This window comes from Dromiciops gliroides, chromosome 4, assembly GCF_019393635.1.
Source record: "Dromiciops gliroides isolate mDroGli1 chromosome 4, mDroGli1.pri, whole genome shotgun sequence".
Taxonomy (NCBI): Eukaryota; Metazoa; Chordata; class Mammalia; order Microbiotheria; family Microbiotheriidae; genus Dromiciops; species Dromiciops gliroides.
In genome coordinates, this window is record NC_057864.1 from 451,310,367 (window position 1) to 451,332,901 (window position 22,535).

General features: G+C 39.5%; 1 protein-coding gene across 4 annotated transcripts in view; it reads right to left on the minus strand.

Moving 5' to 3' along the window:
* The window catches only part of OTUD7B (OTU deubiquitinase 7B), an 84,745-nt gene that overhangs the window by 29,728 nt on the left and 32,482 nt on the right, over positions 1-22,535 (minus strand). For all 4 annotated transcript variants that reach the window (XM_044003036.1, XM_044003035.1, XM_044003033.1 and 1 more), the window contains exon 2: positions 3,612-3,762. In XM_044003036.1, the coding sequence (XP_043858971.1) occupies positions 3,612-3,696 (85 nt within the window). In that variant the 5' untranslated portion in view covers positions 3,697-3,762. The remainder of the gene's footprint in view (positions 1-3,611; positions 3,763-22,535) is intronic.

The following is a 22,535-nucleotide window of genomic DNA, read 5'->3' on the forward strand; positions in this document are numbered from 1 at the left end:
ATCAAAAAACCTGAAAAAATTTAACATGAATTGATGCAGAGTGAAATGAGCAGAACCAAGAGAACATTGTACATAGTAATAATAATGAACAACTGTGAATGATTTAGATATTCTAAGCAATACAATGACCCAAGACCATCCCAAAGGATACATGATGAAAAATGCTATCTGCCTCCAAAGAAAGAACTGAGGACATCTGAATATAGACTGAAGCATTCTATTTTTCACTTTCTTTCCTTCTTTTACTTTTTTGATTTGGGTTTTCTTCCACAAATGACAACACAGAAATATGTTATGCATGATTACACATGTATAATTTGTATCAGATTGCTTATTATCTCAGGGAAGGGGAAGGGGAAGTGGAAGGGAGGAAAGGAAGGATAGAATGGAACACAATCTCAAACTTAAAAAAACCCAAATGTTAAACATTGTTTTTATATGTAATTGGGGGGGAGGAATAAAATATCATTAAAAAAATTTTTTTTAAAGAAATGTCACTTTGGCAGCTGTGGAGAATGAATGGAAGAAAGGAAAGACTGGAGACAAGAATAATTAGGAGGTTATTACAGCATCCACCTACTTCAAGAAGGAGAGCATGAAACCTGGGAATGATCTTGTGAGCACAGAGAAGGGAACAGTGGCAAGAGCTATTATATGGAACAGTATCTGAAACCACATGGCTTTTGTCATAGCCAGGAAGGATTTGACAACAGTCAAGGACTGGAGAGAATGACAGTTTGGCAGAAAACTGGAAAAGAGTTTCAGATTTCACTACACAGAAAAATATGACTCAAAATAAAATCTGTGGTCCTTTATCTTGGGAAAAAGCTTCCACTGATCACTCTGCCATGTGAACAAGGAAGACTAATGGGATTTTGGCCAAAATGCACAGACATTCATTTTTTAGGAACTGAGGTACTTGAGAATAAGCCAAGAGCCTCTGATAAAATACTTAGTAATTGCCCTAATATAGAGGGGTTGCTGTGCTTATGCAAACTGGGGTCAACTCTAGTACCTGCAAAGGTTGCTTTTCAACAGACTAAACAGTCTTCTGAGTGTCTCAGAAAGAAAAGCCCCTTTTCCACAGGAGTTTGTTCAAACTCTCCATATATTAAATTTGGCCCTCAAAACTATCAAGCATCAGCTGTCTAGAAGCAGAAAGTACCTATAAGCTCCTTGAAGAAAGGCAAAAGTTAGTGGCCATAGTTAGGGAGGCCACTCCAGAATGGCCAGGAAGGGTCCAGAGAGTCTATAGTATGATTTCAAAAGAATTAAAAAGGAACTGAAGATCAAACAAATTCAAAGGCCCTGGACTATGGGGAAACACCTAAAGAGAAAGTACTTAATGAATCCCTGTAAGTGGAATCCTATCCCCACTCCCCTCATACATATATAAGTCATTCTCCCTCTCAGAGAACCTTAGTCTAACTCAGACAGGAGAGGGAAGCACTGGTAACAGGCTGACTCTCCTAAAAGACAAGGTAGGGAAAAGGAGTCTCAAAAGTATACCCCAGGGGGCAGCTAGGTAGCACAGTGGATAAAGCACTGGCCCAGGATTCAGGAGAACCTGAGTTCAAATCCGGTCTCAGACACTTGACACTTACTAGCTATGTGACCCTGGGCAAGTCACTTAACCCTCATTGCCCCACCAAAAAAAAAAAAAATCCCAACCACAATAAAAAGTATACCCCAAAGCAGGACACATTCTCCATTCAAGTATGGGCCACCAGTCAGGTCCCACCAAAGCTGAAGGAATGTCCAAAAAAAAAAGGTAATGCAAAATTACATTTCGGAGGAGCAAATGTGTCTGTGGCTACCTCACCTTTTTCTTTTTTCCTTTTTTTTTTTTCAGGGGGAACAGCTAGGTAGCGTAGTGAATAAAGCACCAGGCCTGGATTCAGGAGGACCTGAGTTCAAATCTGGCCTCAGACAATTGACACTTACTAGCTGTGTGACCCTTGGCAAGTTACTTAATCTTCACTGCTCCGTCCCCCCGCCAAAATTTTATTTTTGACTGAGCTGAGAAACTGCAGCTGATAAGAGATTTGCCTATAGTAAATCCTATACCTAAGCCTCATTTTGGCACTCAACAAATAGCTTCTCTCACAGGTCACTGGACAAACATTAAATTGTCTTATGGAATTAATCTGTTAGTAATCTAACAAATTGCCATTGAATAATCAGTCAATAAAAGTTTTCTGACCAACATAGCTTCCTGAACAGATTCAGGCTGCCTAAAAAACTTAAAATTCCAATCAGACCAAATAATGATCAAGAAATCTAATGAGAATTAGTCAGTAAAAAAAGCACTTAGGAACTTCTGAAATAGGGAAACTGGAGAGAGAGGGAAGTTGGGGGCAAAGCAGAGGAGGAGAAGAAGATAATGAAGTCAGCTTTGGATACTCTTTAATCTTTTTGCTTTATTATGTCTCACCACCATCATCAAAAGCCATTTATTTTGCAGGTCAAAGAATTGTACAAAGAATTCTATAGTCATCAATCAATCAATTAACAAGCAATTATTAAGCATCTAATTATGTCCCAGGAACTATACAAGTTGTTGAGCATATAAAGACAAAAATGAAACTGAAACTGCCCTCAAGGAGCTCATATTCTATTGGGAAATACATGTTTATAAATCAGTATATACAAAGTATATGCAAGATACATTTAAGGGGATGAGGAGAAAATCATTTGAGTAAAATCCTAAAGGACACAAGGGATTCTAAGAGGCAGAGATGAGGTGGCAGTGCACTCCAGACATCAGAGAGAATCAGTGCAAATACTCAGAAAGAAGAGATAAGGAAATATGCGTGAGGAATGGCAAGGAAAAAGGATCATGAAGAAAGCTGGAAAGGTTGATTGAAGACAAGTTGTGAAGGACTAAACAAAGGAATTTATATATGGATCCTAAAGGCAAAAGGAAGGCATTGGGATTTATTGAGTAGAGGACTGACATGATCATTTTGGCAGTTTTGTGGAGAATAGATTGGGAGGGGAGAGAGACTTGCAGCAAAGAGACCAATTAGAAGGACACTGACATAATCAAGGTGAGAAGTGATGCACAATTCAGACTAGGATAGTGGCTATGTGAGTGGAGAGAAGAGAAGAGAATAAAGAAACCATGATTACTGCCCTACAGGATCTTATCATCTAGGACAGTCACATGGGCATGCAGACAGCAAAATAAGAACTATAAACCAACACATTCAACAACTATCCATAGTAATTAAGGCAGAGAAGGAGAATAAGGCATAATGGCATGAAAAATGCCAAAGAATAAATAATCAAAAATTATATTTCAAAAGACATTAAATACATTTTCCCGGGAGATTTGCCTTCTTTAATTATGTTATTCTTAGGTTAATATGGAAATTAACAGTCTGTGAGCACACATTGACTTACTTGAAGCAGAAGAAGGCAATCCAATAATGTGCTTGGTGATAGTGAGAGCAACTTTTTGTTTTTAAACTATAGTTAGTAATCAAGAAAAAGAATCTGATGATATATTATTATTAGAAGTAAACTGTCATATGCCAATCCTTCTGCCATCTTCAAATTTCATAAACCAATCCAGCAATTTAAAAAAAAATACTTTCCCAATTCCTCACCTTCCAAAAGATCACGGGCCAAGCCTGGTTCTGCTCCTGTGGAACGGACAAAATCTGACAGGACAGCGTCCATGTCCAGGATCATGTGATCATAAAATCCTCTCAGGCAGCTGGATGAAGGTGGAACATAGGTCGAAACTCAGGCTTCCACCTAACAAGGAAATAAATGCACATATTTCAAATTTCACTATAAGAAAATTAGCCCAACCCAACGAATTTTGCAAATGGGGAAGCTATGCCATACCTGTGGACTTTAAAAGTAAAGTTTAAATTTTAATTTAGAATATAAATTTAATTTTGCTAACATTTCCAATATATGAATACTACCTTGCCTTTTATTTCCCCCCAAAGTTGTTCTGATAGTCAACTCTTGAGTGTATTAATGAAGGAATATACCAGCACAACATATACTGATAGCTCAATGAGAAAACTTAATTATTAAGACAGACCATAGGTCTACCTCTAAAAGCAGGTCTTCAATAGACTTTAGCTTTAATGAAAGCAGAGATGTGAAGAACTGATTTTTAACTATTAAAAGAAAACTTAACAAGCAACTTTTGCAAAGCTGAGAGGAAGGAGTCCAAAGGGATTCATCCTGTTTGTCGCTTTGTGAAAGTAAGCCTCATCCAGTCCATTCAAATAAAGATCACTAACGTAACAGACCAGTCTTCTTCAGAAACTGTATCTCTGACCTGCTAGCCCGGCTCCAATCTACTTTCCTCCAAGGTTAACAGCCTGCCCCATGAAGGCAGCAGACCTACAGTGAGAAGCAAATCTCTGATCCATTCCTGCCACCTTTGGCAGTTTTGCCAATTTCCTGTGGAAGGTACCTAATGCATCAAGTCACCCTCATCTCCTGTGTCCTCAACCTCCATCTCCTAATAACCTCTTTGCAGAAAGTCAAAACCAAAAATCCTCAAAGGCAAAAGGTGAGACTCCCTTCAGAAAAACACCTCTCACTTATCTCAGAATCCCTGGAGGACAGAACTGAGAACTAATCCTTTCCAGGGGCAGCTTCCTGGTACCACTCCACCACTCCTCCCACCCCCTGGCTGCCTGTTTAGGACTCTGCCCAAATCCTGATTTTCCACATTCTTCAGCAATGTTTTGACCAGACCAGTGATTTCATAGTGTAGGGAGCTCCTGGTGAGGAACTTCTACCAACACATTGCAGCACCTGTTCTTACAACTTGACCTGCCCAGGGCTGCAAAGCCAGTTTGCAGTCAGAAGCAGGACTCGAATTCAGGTCCTCCCACTCTAGCTATTATTTCACATTCCTTCTCTTCTGAGAAATACTAGGCCAAATATACAGCAAAGGACTGAGGTAGCTGGAGTTCAGATGTTATTTTCAAAGCAGGGGTTTAACAAAATATTGGGGGGGGGTTGGGAAGGACAGAGAAGGGCAGTTAGGGTATTCCATAAATAAAGGCTAGGAGGCAGCAACCCAAAAGGCTAAATTCCAGTTGAAGAGATTCCATTTAACCTCATACTTTGGCATGATTTTCCCATTTGCAATACTTAATTAAGGCAACTCTAGAGGATCTATTCCAGTGGAGGGGAAATAAATTGCACTATAGATAATTTCAAAAAGTAGAAAATATAAAACTAATTTTGTGCCAATTCTACCTTGTCCTGATGAACAGAGGAAGGCAAAAAGGTATTTTGACATTATATACTATTTATTAAGTTTTTTATGTTGTTTATTATGTGATCTGATATCTATGAAATAATCTCCTCCCCCTCTGCCTATGCATTCCCACACACCTGAGACATGTAGAGACCTAAGGCTGGGGATGAATAAGTACATGAGCAAAGCACAAAGGTGTCTCCTGATAATTGAGCTTAGGATATCCTAATACTGCAGACCTCTCAATGAATCAGGTGAAGGGAGGTCCTGAAACAGTCCCTGATGAGACCAGCAAGGATGAGGTTTAAACAGCAAAAGAAAGGACTTGGTGTTGGATGGCACAATTGGTGAATCAAATCAGAGAGAGAGCAGAATATGAAATAACTGGATCTTTTCCCCTAATTCATTTGCATGGAAAACTAGATCTAAGTGAAAAGATCTATATAACTTTGTAGCTTTCATCTTTTATTTACTTGTGCACCCCTCATAGGATTTCCAGTACTTTTGAGGAATAAACTCCTGTTTAAGGAAGTAAAATGAAGAGAGATATGTTAATTTCAGGGATTACTGATATTTAAAAGGCTGGGTTCTTCTTCAAGTCAATGCATAGAACCCAATCCTGGGTGATAGGAAATAAGCAGAAGGGAGAAGAAGGAGTTCACAGTGAATGGCCTCAAATTTTTTTTTTCTTCTGTAAAACATGAGGTTGAGAGAGTGAGGGGAGGAGGAGCCATGAAAATTAAAACAATTCTAAGGTACCACTTCATACACATCAAATTAACATGGTTGACAAGAAAAATAACAAATGCTGGAGAAGCTGTGGAAAATAGGCACATAAACATGCTACTGATAGAATTGTGAAAGAGTTCAGCCATTTCTGGAAAGCAATTTGGAATTAAGCTCCAAAACACTACTAAACTGTAGATATCCTTTGATCCAGAGACCAAAGAAAGAGGAAAAGGATCCATGTGTACAAAAATATATAGCAGCTTTTTTATGATGGTAAAAGAATTGGAAAGCAAGGGGCTACCAGCTGGAAAATGACTAAACAAGTTATGGTATATGACTGTGTTGGAATATTACTATGCTATAAGAAATTAAGAGGATGGTTTCAGAGAAATCTGGGAAGACTTCTGTGAATTGATACAAAGTGAAATAAACAAAACCAAAAGAACAATTTATGTGACAATAACAATATTATAAAGGTAAATAATTTTGAAAGACTTAGGAACTTTGACCAACACAATAACCAACTACAATTCTGGAAGACTCATGATGAAATAGCCTTCCCCCTCCAGAGAGAGAGGTGATGGACAATTTTTTTAGACATGGTAAATGCAGGAATTTGTTTTGCTTGACCATACATATTTGTGACTAACATGTTTTGAAGTTTTGTTTTGCTTTCTCAATGGGGAGGGTGTGGGGGAAAGGGAGAGAATACAAACATGAAAACAAATAAATATAATTTTAAGTCAAAGGCAACAAGGAGCCATGGATGTGTCACCCTAAATTGGCCCATTACTCTAACTTCTAAGCCTTAGCTTTGAAGGCCTGCAGAGCAGTCAATGAGCCCATCTTTCCCCCAGTCTCATTACCCAGAATACAAATCACAAGAGACAGCCTAAAGTTTATATTGATTCTATTCACCTCTAGCATCAAGTTCTAATTCTTCATCATAGGCTTCAAGTCCTCTCCTGATCTTCCTTATCCTTATTTCTTATTCTGTTGCTGTTCTCTCTCTATGATTTTGCACTCACTACTATCCTACCTAGAATGTTCTTGCTGCTTCCTTTCCAAACAACCACTGTCTCAATCTCCTCAAATGGAGTCTCTGCTGACAAATATCATTCTGTTCCATATACTCCAACACAGATACACTTAAGTATGTGAGGTGGTTTTTTTTAGCTATATCAGTTTATGCATTTTCCCATAAATATAGTATACCAGTTCTACTGAGTCTGCTTTTCTAGGACTTAAGAATTTCAAAAGCAGCAGCAGACTGGTCCTTTATGTGGTATATTTTCATTCACATAAGGGATGGCACTTAATTTGAGACTTCTGAGAAGAGTCAGTAGATTAGTGGGGCTGTGGAAAGGAAGGACACTTGTGGATTACACTCACAAGTGGTTTTCTAGAGGGGTTCCATATATCTGCAACAAAGAAGGGGAACCCAAGCCTGGATGAAATTATCTAAGTGATCAATGACCATCTGAGAAATGATCTTCTTAACTAAGCTAACATGTAGGTTAGGCCAAGCTTTCACTATTCCTCCAAATTTGATGTGGCATGCCTGGATTCGATCCCACTCAACAATGTTATTTCCTAATGTGGAAGAAGGACAGGTATCTTATAGGGAAAGGCAGGGTCTTACTCAGGCCTGATTAGAAGATATTAAGGGTGGGTATCAATTAGTAGGAAGTCAGAAGTTTACAGCAAGGAAGATATTAGATATTCAGGGATTTCCAAAGAAGGAGCAATAACGTACCAGATGTAACAGACAGGAGAAAAGACCACATCAAGAGCAAATGTAGTTATGATAATGGCTAGATACCACTTATCTTCCCCCTCTCTCCCATCCCCTCATGAAAATTTTTCTGGACTGATGATGCATATGGTTTATTCTTCTTCTTTTTTTTTTTTTAAGTGAGGCAACTGCGGTTAAGTGACTTGCCCAGGGTCACACAGCTAGTTAAGTATTAAGTGTCTGAGGCCGGATCTGAACTCAGGTACTCCTGACTCCAGGGCCAATGCTCTATCCACTGCACCATCTAGCTGCCCCCATATGGTTTATTCTAATAAACTGCCTTGAGAACCAAAAGATACTTTTTATAATGATATGTGTATATATGTATATGTTTGTATATGTATATAAATAAAAATCAGTGTTGCATTACAAAGATTAATTTGGAAACATGATGGTAGCATCCTGGGCATTGTAGCAAAAATACCAGGGTTACACTCCTAGGTTGTTGCCCTCAGGTAAAAACTCCACCTTTTGGGGGGGCAGGGCAATGAGGGTTAAGTGACTTGGCCAGGGTCACACAGCTAGTAAATGTCAAGTGTCTGAGTCCAGATTTGAACTCAGGTCCTCCTGAATCCAGGGCCAGTATTTTATCCACTGTGCCACCTAGCTGCTCCCTTCAATCTTTTTCAGTTATAGACTCATATGTCAGAGCTGGAAGGAACTTATACAGCTCAAACCCATCAGTTTCATGGATAAGGAAATGAAGGCCCAGAGAAATGAAGTTGATTTGCCCAAGGTCACAGTACTGGGTCTAAAAACTCATTACTTCTAACTTCAAGGCCAGGTCAATTCCATCTATGCAATGCTGACTTAAGGCATGCCTCTTTTTCAGTCAGCCCAGATCAGAGCTTTTACTGATATAATCAATCCAAAGGAAAAAACTAGCTAGGCTAAAGCCTAACTATAGCACAACATGCATTTTCTATATAAATAAACAAAAATAGATTCTTTGCAACTGTACACATCAATACAAATTCAGTAGATGTTCCTGTGGCTTCCTTCACAATCTGGTAACTAAACAAAACCAGTCTGGGCCCTTATTTAGCAGATTAAAAATTCCAGGGGTCCCATATAGGTTAGCCATAGATTCCACTAATCTGCCCTACTCTCAACAATATGTGGAATCAATTAACAGGCATTTATGAAGTGCTTATTATATGACAGACATTGTATTAAGCAGTGATACAAAGGAAAGTAAAGAATAGCAAAATACAAAGAAAGGTAAAAAATTCACCCTCTGAGATTAACCACCTCATCCAACCTATTTCTCCTCAAATCTTAAGAACATTCATGACTAGAAACTCTCTGACACTATCAGTATGGTTAGGCAATTCACATAACCTCACCAAGTCTCAATTACCTTATCTATAAGATGGAGTTGGGGGGGGGAGATGAATTAGATAATATGGTTCTTTTCATCTTAAAATATATGATCTTTGCGGGGCAGCTAGGTGGCACAGTGGATAAAGCACTGGCCTTGGATTCAGGAGGACCTGAGTTCAAATCCAGCCTCAGACACTTGACACTTACTAGCTGTGTGACCCTGGGCAAGTCACTTAACCCTCATTGCCCCGCCAAAAAAAAAAAAGATCTTTTCACCTTAAAAAATAATTATTGGAAATCAAGGGAATGCCCATCAATTGGGGAATGGCTAAAAAAGCTGTGGTATATGGTAGTGATGGAATATTATTGTGCTATAAGAAATCACATGCAGAATGATTTCTGAAAGGCCTGAAAAGATTTGTATGAATTGATGTATGCTGAAGTGAGCTGAACCAAGAGAACCTTTGCACAAAGACAGCAATATTGTTTGATGAACTGTGAATGACTTAACTATTTTCAACAATACAACGATCCAAGACAATCCCAAAGGACTATTGATGAAACATACTATCCACCTCCAAAGAAAGAACTGATATTGATGGAACACAGACTGAAGCGTGCTATTTTTAAATTTCATTTTTTAATTTTATTCAAGTTCTCTTATAAAAATGACTAATATGATAATGTTTTACATAATCGTACATGTATAACCTATATCTTATTGCTTACTGCCTCAGGGAAGAGGGAGAGGAGGGAGGGAAGGATAAAAATTGGAACCCAAAACTATAAATAAAAATATTTATTACTTTAAAAATAATTATAATTACTGCTTTCTACTTCCAATTAAATTTTTATCATGTCTAATAAAATTCAGTTGCAATATCACATTTGTTAGGAGGTACCTTGCACATTGTGGTCAACTAAGTGGCACAGTGGATAGCATGCCTCACCTTGAGTCAGGAAGGCTCATCTTCCTGAGTTCAAATCTGGCCTCACTTACCAGCTGTGTGACCATGGTCACTCACCCCTGTTTGCCTCAGGTTCCTTGTCTGTTGAATGAGCTAGAGAAGGAAATGGCAAACTGATCCAGTATCTTTCCAAGAAAAGCCCAAATGGGGTCATGAAAAACCAGACATTATTGAACAACGCTGTAGACGCTTAATAAATATTTGTTTTATCAGTCTGGAGACAACTAACATAAAAGGTAGCCAAGACTTAAGAATCCTTAAATTTAAAGTTTCAAATGATACAAATTCAATCTGAACACCTTATTCTCAAGTAAGTTTAAAATTTTCTCAAAATTTTTTCTCAACTAAGTTCAAAATTTTTCTCAAAAAAATTTTCTCTTTCCCCAAAGCTAAACCAGAACTCTCCAATTATCCATGGCCCTAAGAGATGGCAGTTGCAAAGATAAATGAAATGCCCAGACAATTCAAAACCAAGAGTTTTTCATCACACTGAAAAAGAGTAGTTCATTATTTTCTCTGGTGAAGACACAAATAAGCAGCAAAAAGGCTGGGAGGAGGGGCAGCTAGGTGGCTCAGTGGATAAAGCACTGGCCCTGGATTCAGGAGGACCTGAGTTCAAATCCAGCCTCAGACACTTGACATTTACTAGCTGTGTGACCTTGGGCAAGTCCCTTAACCCTCATTGCCCTGCAAAACAAACAAACAAAAACCCTATAGACCAGGGCCTGGCATGGTATTTAAGAATCGGCTAGAAGAGGCCTCAGGAACTCTACTGTCTCCCACAGGCACCTCATATTCCATCACCTTGCCTGCCTGTCTTCCTACCTTAGGCTAATTTCCAGACTATCCACTTCTTGTTAGGGCTTTGTTATCACTACAGGGCAGTAGGCACAAATTAGTAAACATTCAAAGTCCCAGCCTGAGCTTCTTTGGTCAAATTTGCTTGTGTCTTTTACCTCCCTATCCCTCAGCTCCAGGTATACACATCAAGGATCACATCCCAACCGCCATCCCACCCAACAGGTGAAGATATACGGCAGCTCTCATTACATCACTACAATACCTAGTCTGAACTTCTCAAATTCCAAACAGCAATCTCCAAGCCAATGACTAAGATACTGGTTAAAGTGACAACATCATCTGGAATCTGCCCAGCATCTAAGACTGTCAGTATGGATTTTTATCAAATAAAATGTGTATTGCTCTGCACAAAAGGCACACTTTAATAGCTATTTGCTGACTGACTGGTACACAGTTAGTCACACAATGACAAAATTCAAATTTAATTTGAAGGAATTGGAGGGGCAGCTTGGTGGCTCAGTGGATAAAGCACTGGCCTTGGATTCAGGAGTACCTGAGTTCAAATCTGGCCTCAGACACTTGACACTAGCTGTGTGACCCTGGGCAAGTCACTTAACCCTCATTGCCCTGTAAAAATAAAAAATAAAAATAAAAATAAAAAATAATTTGAAGGAATTGGAAAGGATAATTTTCTCCACCAGACTTCACATAGTACTTTGTTTTATGCTTCAACACACATAGGTACACTTGAGCTCAGCTGAGATCATGTACTACTATAATTATCTACATTTGTGATCAATTCCTCCCCTTACTAGAATATCGGCTGCATTCGAGCAGGAACCATTATTTTACCCAAACTTTGTGTTTCCCTTAGCACCTATCAAGAATATACTACTCGGGGGGGCAGCTAGATGGTGCAGTGGATAGAGCACCAGCCCTGGAGTCAGGAGGACCTGAGTTCAAATCCGACCTCAGACACTTAACACTTACTAGCTGTGTGACCCTGGGCAAGTCACTTAACCCCAATTGCCTCACTAAAAAAAAAAAAAGAGTATACTACATGGGGCAGCTAGGTGGCACAGTGGATAGAGCACCGGCCCTGGAGTCAGGAGTATCTGAGTTCAAATTCAGCCTCAGACACTTAACACTTACTAGCTGTGTGACCCTGGGCAAGTCATTTAACCCCAAGTGCCTCACTTTAAAAAAAAAAAAGAAAAGAAAAAGAAAAGAAAAGAAAAAAGAGTATACTACATGCAGTAGGTACTTAATAAATGTTGTTCAGTTGATTCAATCATGTCCAATTCTTTGTGACCCCATCTGAGGTTTTCTTGGTAAAGATACTGGAGTGGTTTGCCATCTCCTTCTCCAGCTCGTTTGACAGATGAGGAAACTGAGGCAAACAAGGTTAAGTGACTTGTCCAGGCTTACACAGCTAATAAGTGTCTGAGGTTACATCTGAACTCAGGTCTTCCTGAATGCAGACTCGGCACTCTATCCACCACACCACCTAGCTGCCCAGTAAATGTTAGTTGAATAGAACTAATCTTAGTTCATCCAGACTAACCCTTTTCTTAGTGCCTATCTGATCCCCGCAACACCCCAGTTCCTTCAACCAATTCTCATATTCACTACCTCTCTACCTATCCTCTTTTCACCATTCAGTTAACACCCTACTTCAAACTTGTCATTATATTTCCTAAAATGTGGCACCTTGCTATGATCTAAACAAGACAGAGTACAATAGGACTAGTCATGCAACCTTTGAATGCATTAGCTTTTTGGTTACCACATCATATGCTTTTGGCTCATAGTAAGTCTGTGGTCCAAGTCTCTTTCTTTTAAAAATATTTTGTTTTAATCAGCCAAGATCTGCCTTCTCACTCCCACACCAACTCCCCTTCCCCCAAAAGGGAATAAAAGAAAAACAAAACCTATTATAAACATGTATAGTTAATCATCACAAATTTCCACACTGGCCTAGTCCAAAATAAATTTGGTTCATTCTGCATTGTGAATCCTTCACCTATCAAAGTGAGTAGCATGCTTCATATCAGGTCTTCAGAATCTTAGCTGGTCATATGCTGATAAGAGTTCAACACGGTATTTCCTTACATTTACATACAATAATGTGTTTAACCATTCCCCAATATACAGGCACCCCATCAGATTCCCATTCTTTGCCAATTCAAAAAGAGCTATAAATATTTTTGTGCATCCTTAGAGTTTGTTTTGCTTGGAATGAATCCTTCCCTTAACCTATCCTCCCTCTAATTCACCCTCTTCCCTTCTCCCCTCTCCCTACTTCCCTGATGAGTGAAATGTATTTCTGTACCCAACTGTGTGCATTTATTTCCTTCTTTTGACCAGTTCAGATGAAAGTGAGATTCAAATGTCAGCCATTCCCCCATCTCCTTCTCTTTGTTTTATTGATGTCTACTTGTGCACCCTGATTATGTGAGAAAATATTCCCATATCTTCCTTTTCCTTCTCCACTCCTTTCCCAGTACAGTCCTCTTCCTCTCTTTTCATTATTTTCTTAAGATCTTTAAGATATAACAGAATCAAGTTTCTCTAATAGGATTCCCTCTATGACCCCCTGATGATAGGGTTCAGAGGGGACACATATATCATCTCCATATATTAGAATATAAGTAGTTTATCCTTGTTAAGCCCTCTTAAGGTTGTTTCTTCATGTTTACCTTTCTATGTTAATCTTGACTCCTGTGTTTGTACTTTTAAATTTCTATGATACTTTTGTCTTTTTATCAGGAATTCTTGGACGTCCTCTATTTCATTAACCATTTATTATTTACCCTGTAATATTATATTCAGTTTTGCTGGGTAAAATATTCTTGGCTATAAGCTCATATGTTTTTTATAATAGTCCAAATTCTTTTCCCCTTTTCAGTGGTCATTGCTAAATCATGTGTGTTCATGACTATGACTCTTAAGCACTTACATTCTTTCTTTCTGGATGCTTAAAGCATTTTTCTTTGACCTGGAAGCTCTGGGTTTTGGCCATAATGTTCCTGAGAGTTTTAATTTTCGGTATTTTTTTTCCCAAGAGGTGACCATTCTTTCTATTTCCATTTTGTCCTCTCTTTCTAAGAGATCTGGGCAATTTTCTTTTAAGATTTCTTGAAAACATGAATAATATGGAAATATCTATAACATGAGTGTGTGTGTATACATATACATATGATTGCTTGCCGTCTTGGGAAGGAGGGAAGGAAGGGAAAGGGAAAGAAAAAATGGGAACTCAAAATCTTACAAAAATGAATGCTGAAAACAAAATAAAATTAAATAAAAGCATAAATAAACAAACAAGCAGAAAAATGAGATTTCTTGAAATATGATGTCTAGGCTCTTTTTTTGGTCATAAAGTTCAGATAATCCAATGATTCTTAAATTTTTCTCCTGAATGTGTTTTCCAGGTCAACTGTTTTGTTAAAAGATTCCTGACATTTCCCTCCATTTTTTGAGCCTTTCACCTTTGTTTTAATATTTCTTGTTGCCTCATGAAATAACTGGCTTCTAGCTGGTCCATTCTAATTTTCACAGAGTTTGTTGCTTGGGTAAGATTTTGTATCTCTTGTGCCAAACTACTAATTCCCTTTCCAATTCTTTCTTCCATAGATCTCATTTCTTTTCCAACTTTCTCCTTAAAGGCTTTCACTCCATTTACAAAAACATTTTTAACTTGCTTTTTTTAACTCTTGCTTCACTTCTTTCAGGAATTCTAGTTTAGTTTGTACCCAAGCTCTATTTTCCTCTGAGGCTTTGTTTGGAGATGTTTTGGAGTCATTCAGTTTTTTTGCATGTTTTATGTATCCCTGTTATCATAACATCTCATTGTAGTATGGTTGTTTGTTTGCCCATTCTTTGAGCCTCCTTCTTGACTTAGACTTGATATTAGGGCTAGGCTCTGTGGTACTCCCAAAGGGAAGATCTGGGCTAGTCTTGTTGCTTCCTTGGAGAATTGATTATCATGTTATTCTAAAATCTCAAGGATAGGCTAGGGGGCCTGCAAACTTTCAGCACTCCCAAAGTGGTCTGATCCAAGGTCTGTTTGCTGCCCTTCCTGGTCTGAGCTCTGCAAGTTCCTGACCAGTTTGATTCTGTGCAAGAGTAGACTGCTGATAAATTCTACTCTTTTCAGTCAGCTGGAAAGCCCTGTTTGTAATAGCCTTGTAGCCTTCTCTTTGGTCGGGATTCCTGCCTTGGTTATTCCTCTTCAGGCTGGGCAAGATGCTAGAAATAAGATCTGCTCTAAGCTGGAGGTATGAAACACATTGCTGTTGCTGCTGGCTAGGTAGTGTGCAACAAAAGTGGAGGGATATTAGTATCCTCAGCAAAAATAGGGCAGTGAGGGGATGTTCTGTAGTCAGATAGTGGTGTGGAACTGGAGTTCAAGAGAGTCTAAGGCTGAATTTATACATGGGAGAGTTCATGTGAAAAAGACCTGAACTCAGAGGTAGAACCAAGATGGTGGAATGGAGTGATAGGAAGGAGTGCAGTTTTCCTTCTAAAACTTCTCCAAACAGATCTAGAAAATGTATTAAACCCAGCCCAGCCCAGTATAGGGAGATACTAATATCCCTCCAGTCATCCAGCTTCACAACCTCAAAGTCACTGAATCTTCCCTCTCCCTCACCACTTATATTCAATTAGTTTTCAAGTCTTGTTAATTCTTCCTTGACAACATTACTCACCTCTGTCCCCTTCTCCTCGCTCAAATAAGCGCCTCCCTAAATGAGGCAGTCATCAATTCTTGCCTTGACTACAGCCATATCCTCCTCATTGGCCTCCCTGCTGCCAATATTTCCGCTTTCCTATTAATTCTCTAAAGTGATCATCCTAAAGCATAGGTTCTGAGACTCCTTGATCAACAAGTCTAAAAGCTCATTGGTACCTCTAGGAAAAACCACAAATTCCTGGTTGGCATTTAAAGCCCTTAATAATCTGGCTCTGGCTAACCTCTGCAGACTTAATGCACATTATTCACAGAGCTAGAGGTGGAAAAGGCCTCAGAAGCCATCTCAGCTTTTTGGGAGTTTTTTGTTGTTTTTTGTGAGGTAATTGGGGTTAAGTGACTTGCCCAGGGTCACACAGCTAGTAAGTATCAAGCATCTGAGGTCGGATTTAAACTCAGGTACTGACTCCAGGGCTGGTGCTTTATCTGCTGCACCACCTAGCTGCCCCAACCCATCTCAGTTTTACAAAGGAGGAAGGTAAGGAGGAAAGCTGTGATTTGCCCAACATCATACAAGTTGAAAGTGTCAGGCAGGGATTTGAATCCAGGTTCTCTGCATGTTCCTGTGCTTCTGTCCAAGGACACTACCATCCTTTCAGTGTCTCAGATTCATAATCTTGTCATCAGCTCCAACTCCTCCCTCTCCCTCACTCCATAGAGCCAACCAGTTGCTAAATCTTGCTGCTTCTATCTTCAGACTATCTCTCAAACATGGCCTTTCCTCTCTATTCACACAGCCAGCTATGACCTTAGTTCAGGCCCTCATCACCTCTCTCCTAGATTATTCCAAAAGCCTCATAAATTAAACTTGGTTCTGGTCTGGGCCTGACTCAGGCAAATCAGGTAGTGAGACACTAATGGGCCATTCAGCAGTTAATAAAAGATTTCCTTGGCCACAGTAACAAGATACTCAACAAGGATAAGCAATGAGGACACCGTGAATGGAAAAATTCCTAAGCAAAGATGGCGGACCTCACTTGTCCAATATGGTGCAGTAGCACTTCCTTTTGAAGTGTGGGTTGACCTAGATGGCTTACGTGATCCCCTCTAACCCTTAAGTTCTGTGATCCTTGAATTCCAGATGGCAAATTCTGTGAGTCATGGCACAAATGGTAACATCATCTTAGGCTGCCTCGAGAGGCAAAGAGTCCAGGACATGGTTCCAATGGACTCTGCCACAGGCAGTCCCCATCTGAAGTACTGTGTTCAGTCAGGAAACCACATTTTAGGAAGGATGTTGAAAGTTAGAAAATGTTCCTAGGAAAGCAGCCAGGACTGTAAAAGCACTTCCAGATCATGCCATACAGGGATCAGCTGAAGGGACTGGGAAGAATATGAGAGCTCTCTAAGAATTTGAAGGCCTGCCTGGCAGAAGAGGAATCAGACATTACGCTTAGGGCTTGGGGACAAAACCAGGAACAATGGATGGAGAGTCTGCAGAGGCAAATTTAAACTTAGTGTAGGGAAGATTTTGCCAACAATTAGCATTATTCCTCAAGAGGCAGTGGGGTTCCCCTCACTATATAGGCCTTCAAACAAAGGATATGTTAGGTATGCTACAGAGGGGGTTCTAGTTGGACTAGATGGCCTCTGAGTTCCCTCCCATTTCTTGAGGTTCTATGAGTCTGGTCACAGGCCTCCAGTTTGGGCATATTCACTCAATTTCTATATAACAGCTCATATAACCAAAAACCTTCTTGTCTCTTTTGCTTGCTTAAAAATCTCTAGTTCAATTGTACACAGTAACAGCAGCATTGTGTAATGATCAGCTGTGACAGACTTAGCTTTTCTCAGCTATACAATGATCCAAGACATTTCCAAAGGACTCATGACGGAAAATGCTCTCCACATCCAGAAAAAGAACTGTAGAATCTGAATGCAGATTGAACCATACTATTTTTACTTTTTTCTTTTGTTCTTTTTTCTTTCTTGAGGTTTTTCCCATTTGTTCTGATTCTTCTTTCACAACATGTCTAGTGCAGAAATAAGTTTAATGTGATTGTACATATATAACCTACATCAGATGGCTTGCTGTCTTGGGGAGCAGGGAGGCAACGGAGAGAGAAAAATTTGGAATTCAAAATCTTACAAAAATGAATGAAAACTATCTTTGCATATAACTGGAAAAAATAAAATATTAAGAAAAAAATCTCTAGTTCACAGAATTTTAGAGTTGAAATGAATTTCAGAGGCCACCCAGAGACCTAAGTATACCTCCACAGGAAGTTACCAACCACTACTACTCACCTATTCTTCCTCTAACCTTTGATAGATAATGGATCTCAGGCAGCTAGGTGGTGCAGTGGATAAAAGCACTGGCCCTGGATTCAGGAGGACTTGAGTTCAAATGTGGCCTCAGATACTTGACACTTACTAGCTGTGTGATACTGGCCAAGTCACTTAACCCTCATTGCCCCTTCAAAAAACAAACAATAGATAATGGATCTCAATCCATGGATCCACATCATCATTCCCTGAAGAACAAGTGGTTGTTTCTTGCTTAGAGAATGTAATTCCCTCCTTTTTGAGAAGAACCTCATAGCTGTTACTTAGCTCCAAGTGGCCAGTGGCCTTCCTTCCAGTACCAGGTCAAGATTCCCTTATGCCCTTCAGATTCTTTTTGTTCAGACAAGGTTTCAGCCTGGTGAGATTCTGCCATCTACTATATTAGTTACCCCCCTCAGATTGTGTCATACACAAATATGATAAGCATGTCTTCTCTGGCACCTTTTGCAGCTATGGCTAGAGGGTGAATTATCATCCAAACAAGAAAGAGAGATAATTGCAAAAGATAAAATTAACCATTTCAATTATGTGAAATTGAAAAACTTTTATACAAACAAAATTAATGTCACTAGGTAAAAAGGGAAACAGTTGAATAAGAAAAAATTGTATCAAATATCTGATAAGATCTGATATTCAATAAAGATTTTTTTGTTGTTCAACTGTTTCAGTTGTATCTACCTGTTTGTGAAGCCATTTGGGGTTTTCTTGGCAAAGGCACTGGAGTGATTTGCCATCTCCTTCTCTAGCTCATTTGACAGATGAGGAAACTGAGGCAAACAAGGTTAAGTGACTTGACCAGGGTCACATAGCTAGTGTCTGAGGCCAAATTTGAGCTCACAAAGGTGAGTTTTCCTGACTTCAGGCCCAGCACTCTATCCACTCTGCCACCAATTAGTATTCTTTTCTTTTCTTTTTAAAGGCAATTGGGGTTAAGTGACTTGCCCAGGGTCACACAGCTAGTAAGTATTAAGTGTCTGAGGCCAAATTTGAACTCAGGTCCTCCTGAATCCAGGGCCGGTGCTCTATCCACTGCGCCACTTAGCTGCCCCCTCCACCAATTAGTATTTATTAAATGCTTACCATGTGCCAGGAACTATGATAAGTTCTAGGGATATAAACAAAGAAAAAAATAGTCCTTGCCCTCAAGGAGTTCACAATCTAATGGGAACAAAAGTCATTTTTCAATGGATAAGTGGTCAAAGGTTATGAACAAAAAAGATATTGCTTAAAAGAACTGCAAAATATTAACAAATTATGAAAGAATGCTCTAAATCACTAATAATAATAGAAATGCACATTAAAACAATTCTGAGGTTCTTCCTCACATCCAGTAAATCAGCAAAGATAACAAAAGATAGGAATAGTCAGTATTGGAGGGGTCATGGAAAGACAGACACACTAACACACTATTACTAGAATTGTACATTGGTTCACCCATGGAAAGCAATTTGAAATTATTTGAAAAAGTCACTAAAATGTCCATGCTCTTTGACCTAGGAATTTCACTGCCAGGCATATGCCCCCTAAGGAGGGGCAATATTAAAAAGAAAGAACCTAGGGGGCATCTAGGTGGTACAATGGATAAAGCACTAGCCCTGGATTCAGGAAGACCTGAGTTCAAATCCAGCCTCAGACACTTGACACTTACTAGCTGTGTGACCCTGTGCAAGTCACTTAACCCTCACTGTCCTGAAAAAAAAAAAGAAAGAAAGAAAGAACTTAAATACACCAAAATATATACAATAGCACTTTTTTTTGTAGTAGCAAAGAACTCAAAACAAAGTAGATGCCCACCGACTGAGGAAGGGCTAAATAAGTTGAAGTACATGAATATAACAGAATATTACTACATGATCAGAAACTATTAGGATTAACACAGAGAAATATGTGAAGAATTATATGAATGAAAGCAAAGTGAAGTAAGTAGACCCAGGAAAATAAAATGCACAATGACTAGAATGTGACTAGAAAAATACAACAAAACAACTGAAACCAAGCACCATGAATTATGACTAATCCTGGCCCCAAAGAAGAGAAATGAGAAGACACCTTGCCTACTCTGCTTCTTTGAAGAGGTCAGGGACTATGAATGTGAACCACTATAGATCATGTCAGCATTTTCCCCAATGTGCTGGTTAATTCTGCTGCACTGTTTTTCCCCCTCATCATTTTCTTTGGTATAAGGAAAATATAAGTGGTAGGAAACCAAAGGGTATCAATAAAATGTATTTGGGGGGGGGGGAGGCAAGTAGGGTTAAGTGACTTGCCCAGGGTCACACAGCTAGTAAGTGTTAAGTGTCTGAGGCCAGATTTGAACTCAGGTCCTCCTGACTCCAGGGCTGGTGCTCTATCCACTGTGCCACCTAGCTGCCCCAATAAAATGTATTTTTAAAGCTTCTTAAAGTATGCCTTCCATATTTTCATCCAAAATGTTGATAAAAAAAAAATAAAAAGAGTGGACAGAGAATTGTCAAAATCAGCTTCCTGTGGTCCAAGTCTAAACCTGTAACTGTTACTCTTAAATAAACTACAGTGACCCCCTATTAACTCCATGATCAAATATAGAAATCTGTTTGGCTTTTAAACTTCTTCATGACCTGACCTCTTTCCACCTTTCCAGCCTCATGCCTCATTGCTCTCCACCATGCCTGAAGTCTTCTACCAGCCAGTAACATTGGCCTCCATGTTGTTCCTTGAACGAGACTCTCCTTCTCCTGACTCTGCTTTTTTTTTTCTTTTTTTGAGCTTCTGAGCACATCAGTTTATTAAGCAAAGCATGTCAATCACATAACAAATCGGGCTGAGGTCTCCTCAGCTTGGCACTGGACCCTGAATACAAGGGGAGACAGATTTTTATGCATTCAAAACAATTAATCAAATAAGGCCAATGAATTAAAAGAAAACAATTAACCAGGATACAAAGTTAAGTAATCTCATTTCTAACTGAAGGAAAGTTTAGGAACTTTCCAGGTTGGGAGGGGAAGAGTGAACAGGTGTAATTCCCCGAATTCAGAAAGCTGACTCTGCTTTTTCATAGGCTGCCCTCCTTCTTCATCTGTGCCTCCCTGGCTTTCTTCATTCACGTCTAATCTATAAATCCACCTTCAGCAAGCCTTTCCCAGTCCTCTGTAATCTTACTGCCTTCCCTCTGAGATTACCTCCAATCTAGCCTGAATAATTTTGCTTCTATAAGTTAGACGTTCTCTCCCCTACTGCAATGTGAACTCCTTAATGGCAGGAATGATTTTTTGCTTTTCTTTGTATTCCCAGCACTCAGCCTGGCTCCTGGCACAGATCGGACCCAATACATGCTTTTGGCCCTGCCTTGCCTTTTGTAGGGCTTCTATTTTGTTTATTCCGACAAGTAACTTACCAGGCCTTAGAGAGTTGTCTGAGGCATCCAGAGGCTGTGAGTTGCTGATAAATACACAGTGAGGCAGACCTTGAACCCAAGTCTTCCTGACTCTAAGGCCAGCTCTCTATTCACCTAAGCCATACTACCTCTCCCACTACCCAAATCCAGTTATAATGAACATTTCCATGTATATGTGATCTATCCTTAAAGCTAGATTGTAAACTAAGTAACAGCTAACCAAGCAGATGCTACGACCGGTTTTAAATGTGAGTTTCTACTCTCATCTCATGCTCGCCTAAAGGAGCAAGGGGCCCCTGAAGATCCCAGCAGACAGTGAAAAAGCATCAATGGGACTATGGAGCAACCTGGGCTCCCTGGACTGTGCTGATTTATACCCACTTGTAACTATGCCTGAGGGCAGGGGCAGGGTCTTCTCTTCCATCTGTATGCCCACCTTCCCAGAGAGTACACACTACTGAACTCTGCTCAGAGAGCTCTGCCCGTTGACATTAACAGTCAAACATTAAACAGTAGCAAAGCCACTAGGAATGTGTAGGGCTCTGGCTAATAATAAAATCAATTTGCCATACATACCCTGAGTGCACAAAGATGACTTAAGAGTCAAAATTAATTATGGACAATCTACAACACTTGATCATTTTGAGCTGACTTGATCAAATGCAGTACAGTAGAGGTAAAAAGGCTAAGCTATTATCAGCAACACCCTATATACCTTCTACACTCACCATCAGCTCTTTAGCTCCCTTGATGTAGACAGAATGCATTTACACCTGCTGAACTACCTTCAACAACTCCATCATACATAGAAAACTGTCAGAAATTCTAAAAGGCCCAACTCCTCTGAAACATGATGTCAAAGCCAAAGCATCCACACTGGGAGTGAGAAGAGGGACAGAGGGGTTCTTGGAGATTTCAGACTCTTCTTAATCTACCTGCAAGCCAATAAGAAATGAACAACTGCCCAGGCCACATAAATCACAGAAACAAAAATAAAACTTCATCAGGAAAGAGGAACAAAACCATCTTTTCCCAGAGGGAAGAGAGATAACATGAGATGGTGTAGAAAGTGTTGGACTTGGAGTAAGAAGATGTAGGTTCAACTCCTGACTCAGAGGCACTTAGTAGACATGTAACACTGAAGAATTTTAACCTGTTTCTTCATCTGTAGAGTTGGGGTAATGAAAATATTAATACTTATTATTCAGTGACTTCAGTCATGTCCAGTTTTCATGACCCCATTTGAGATTTTCTTGGCAAAGATACTC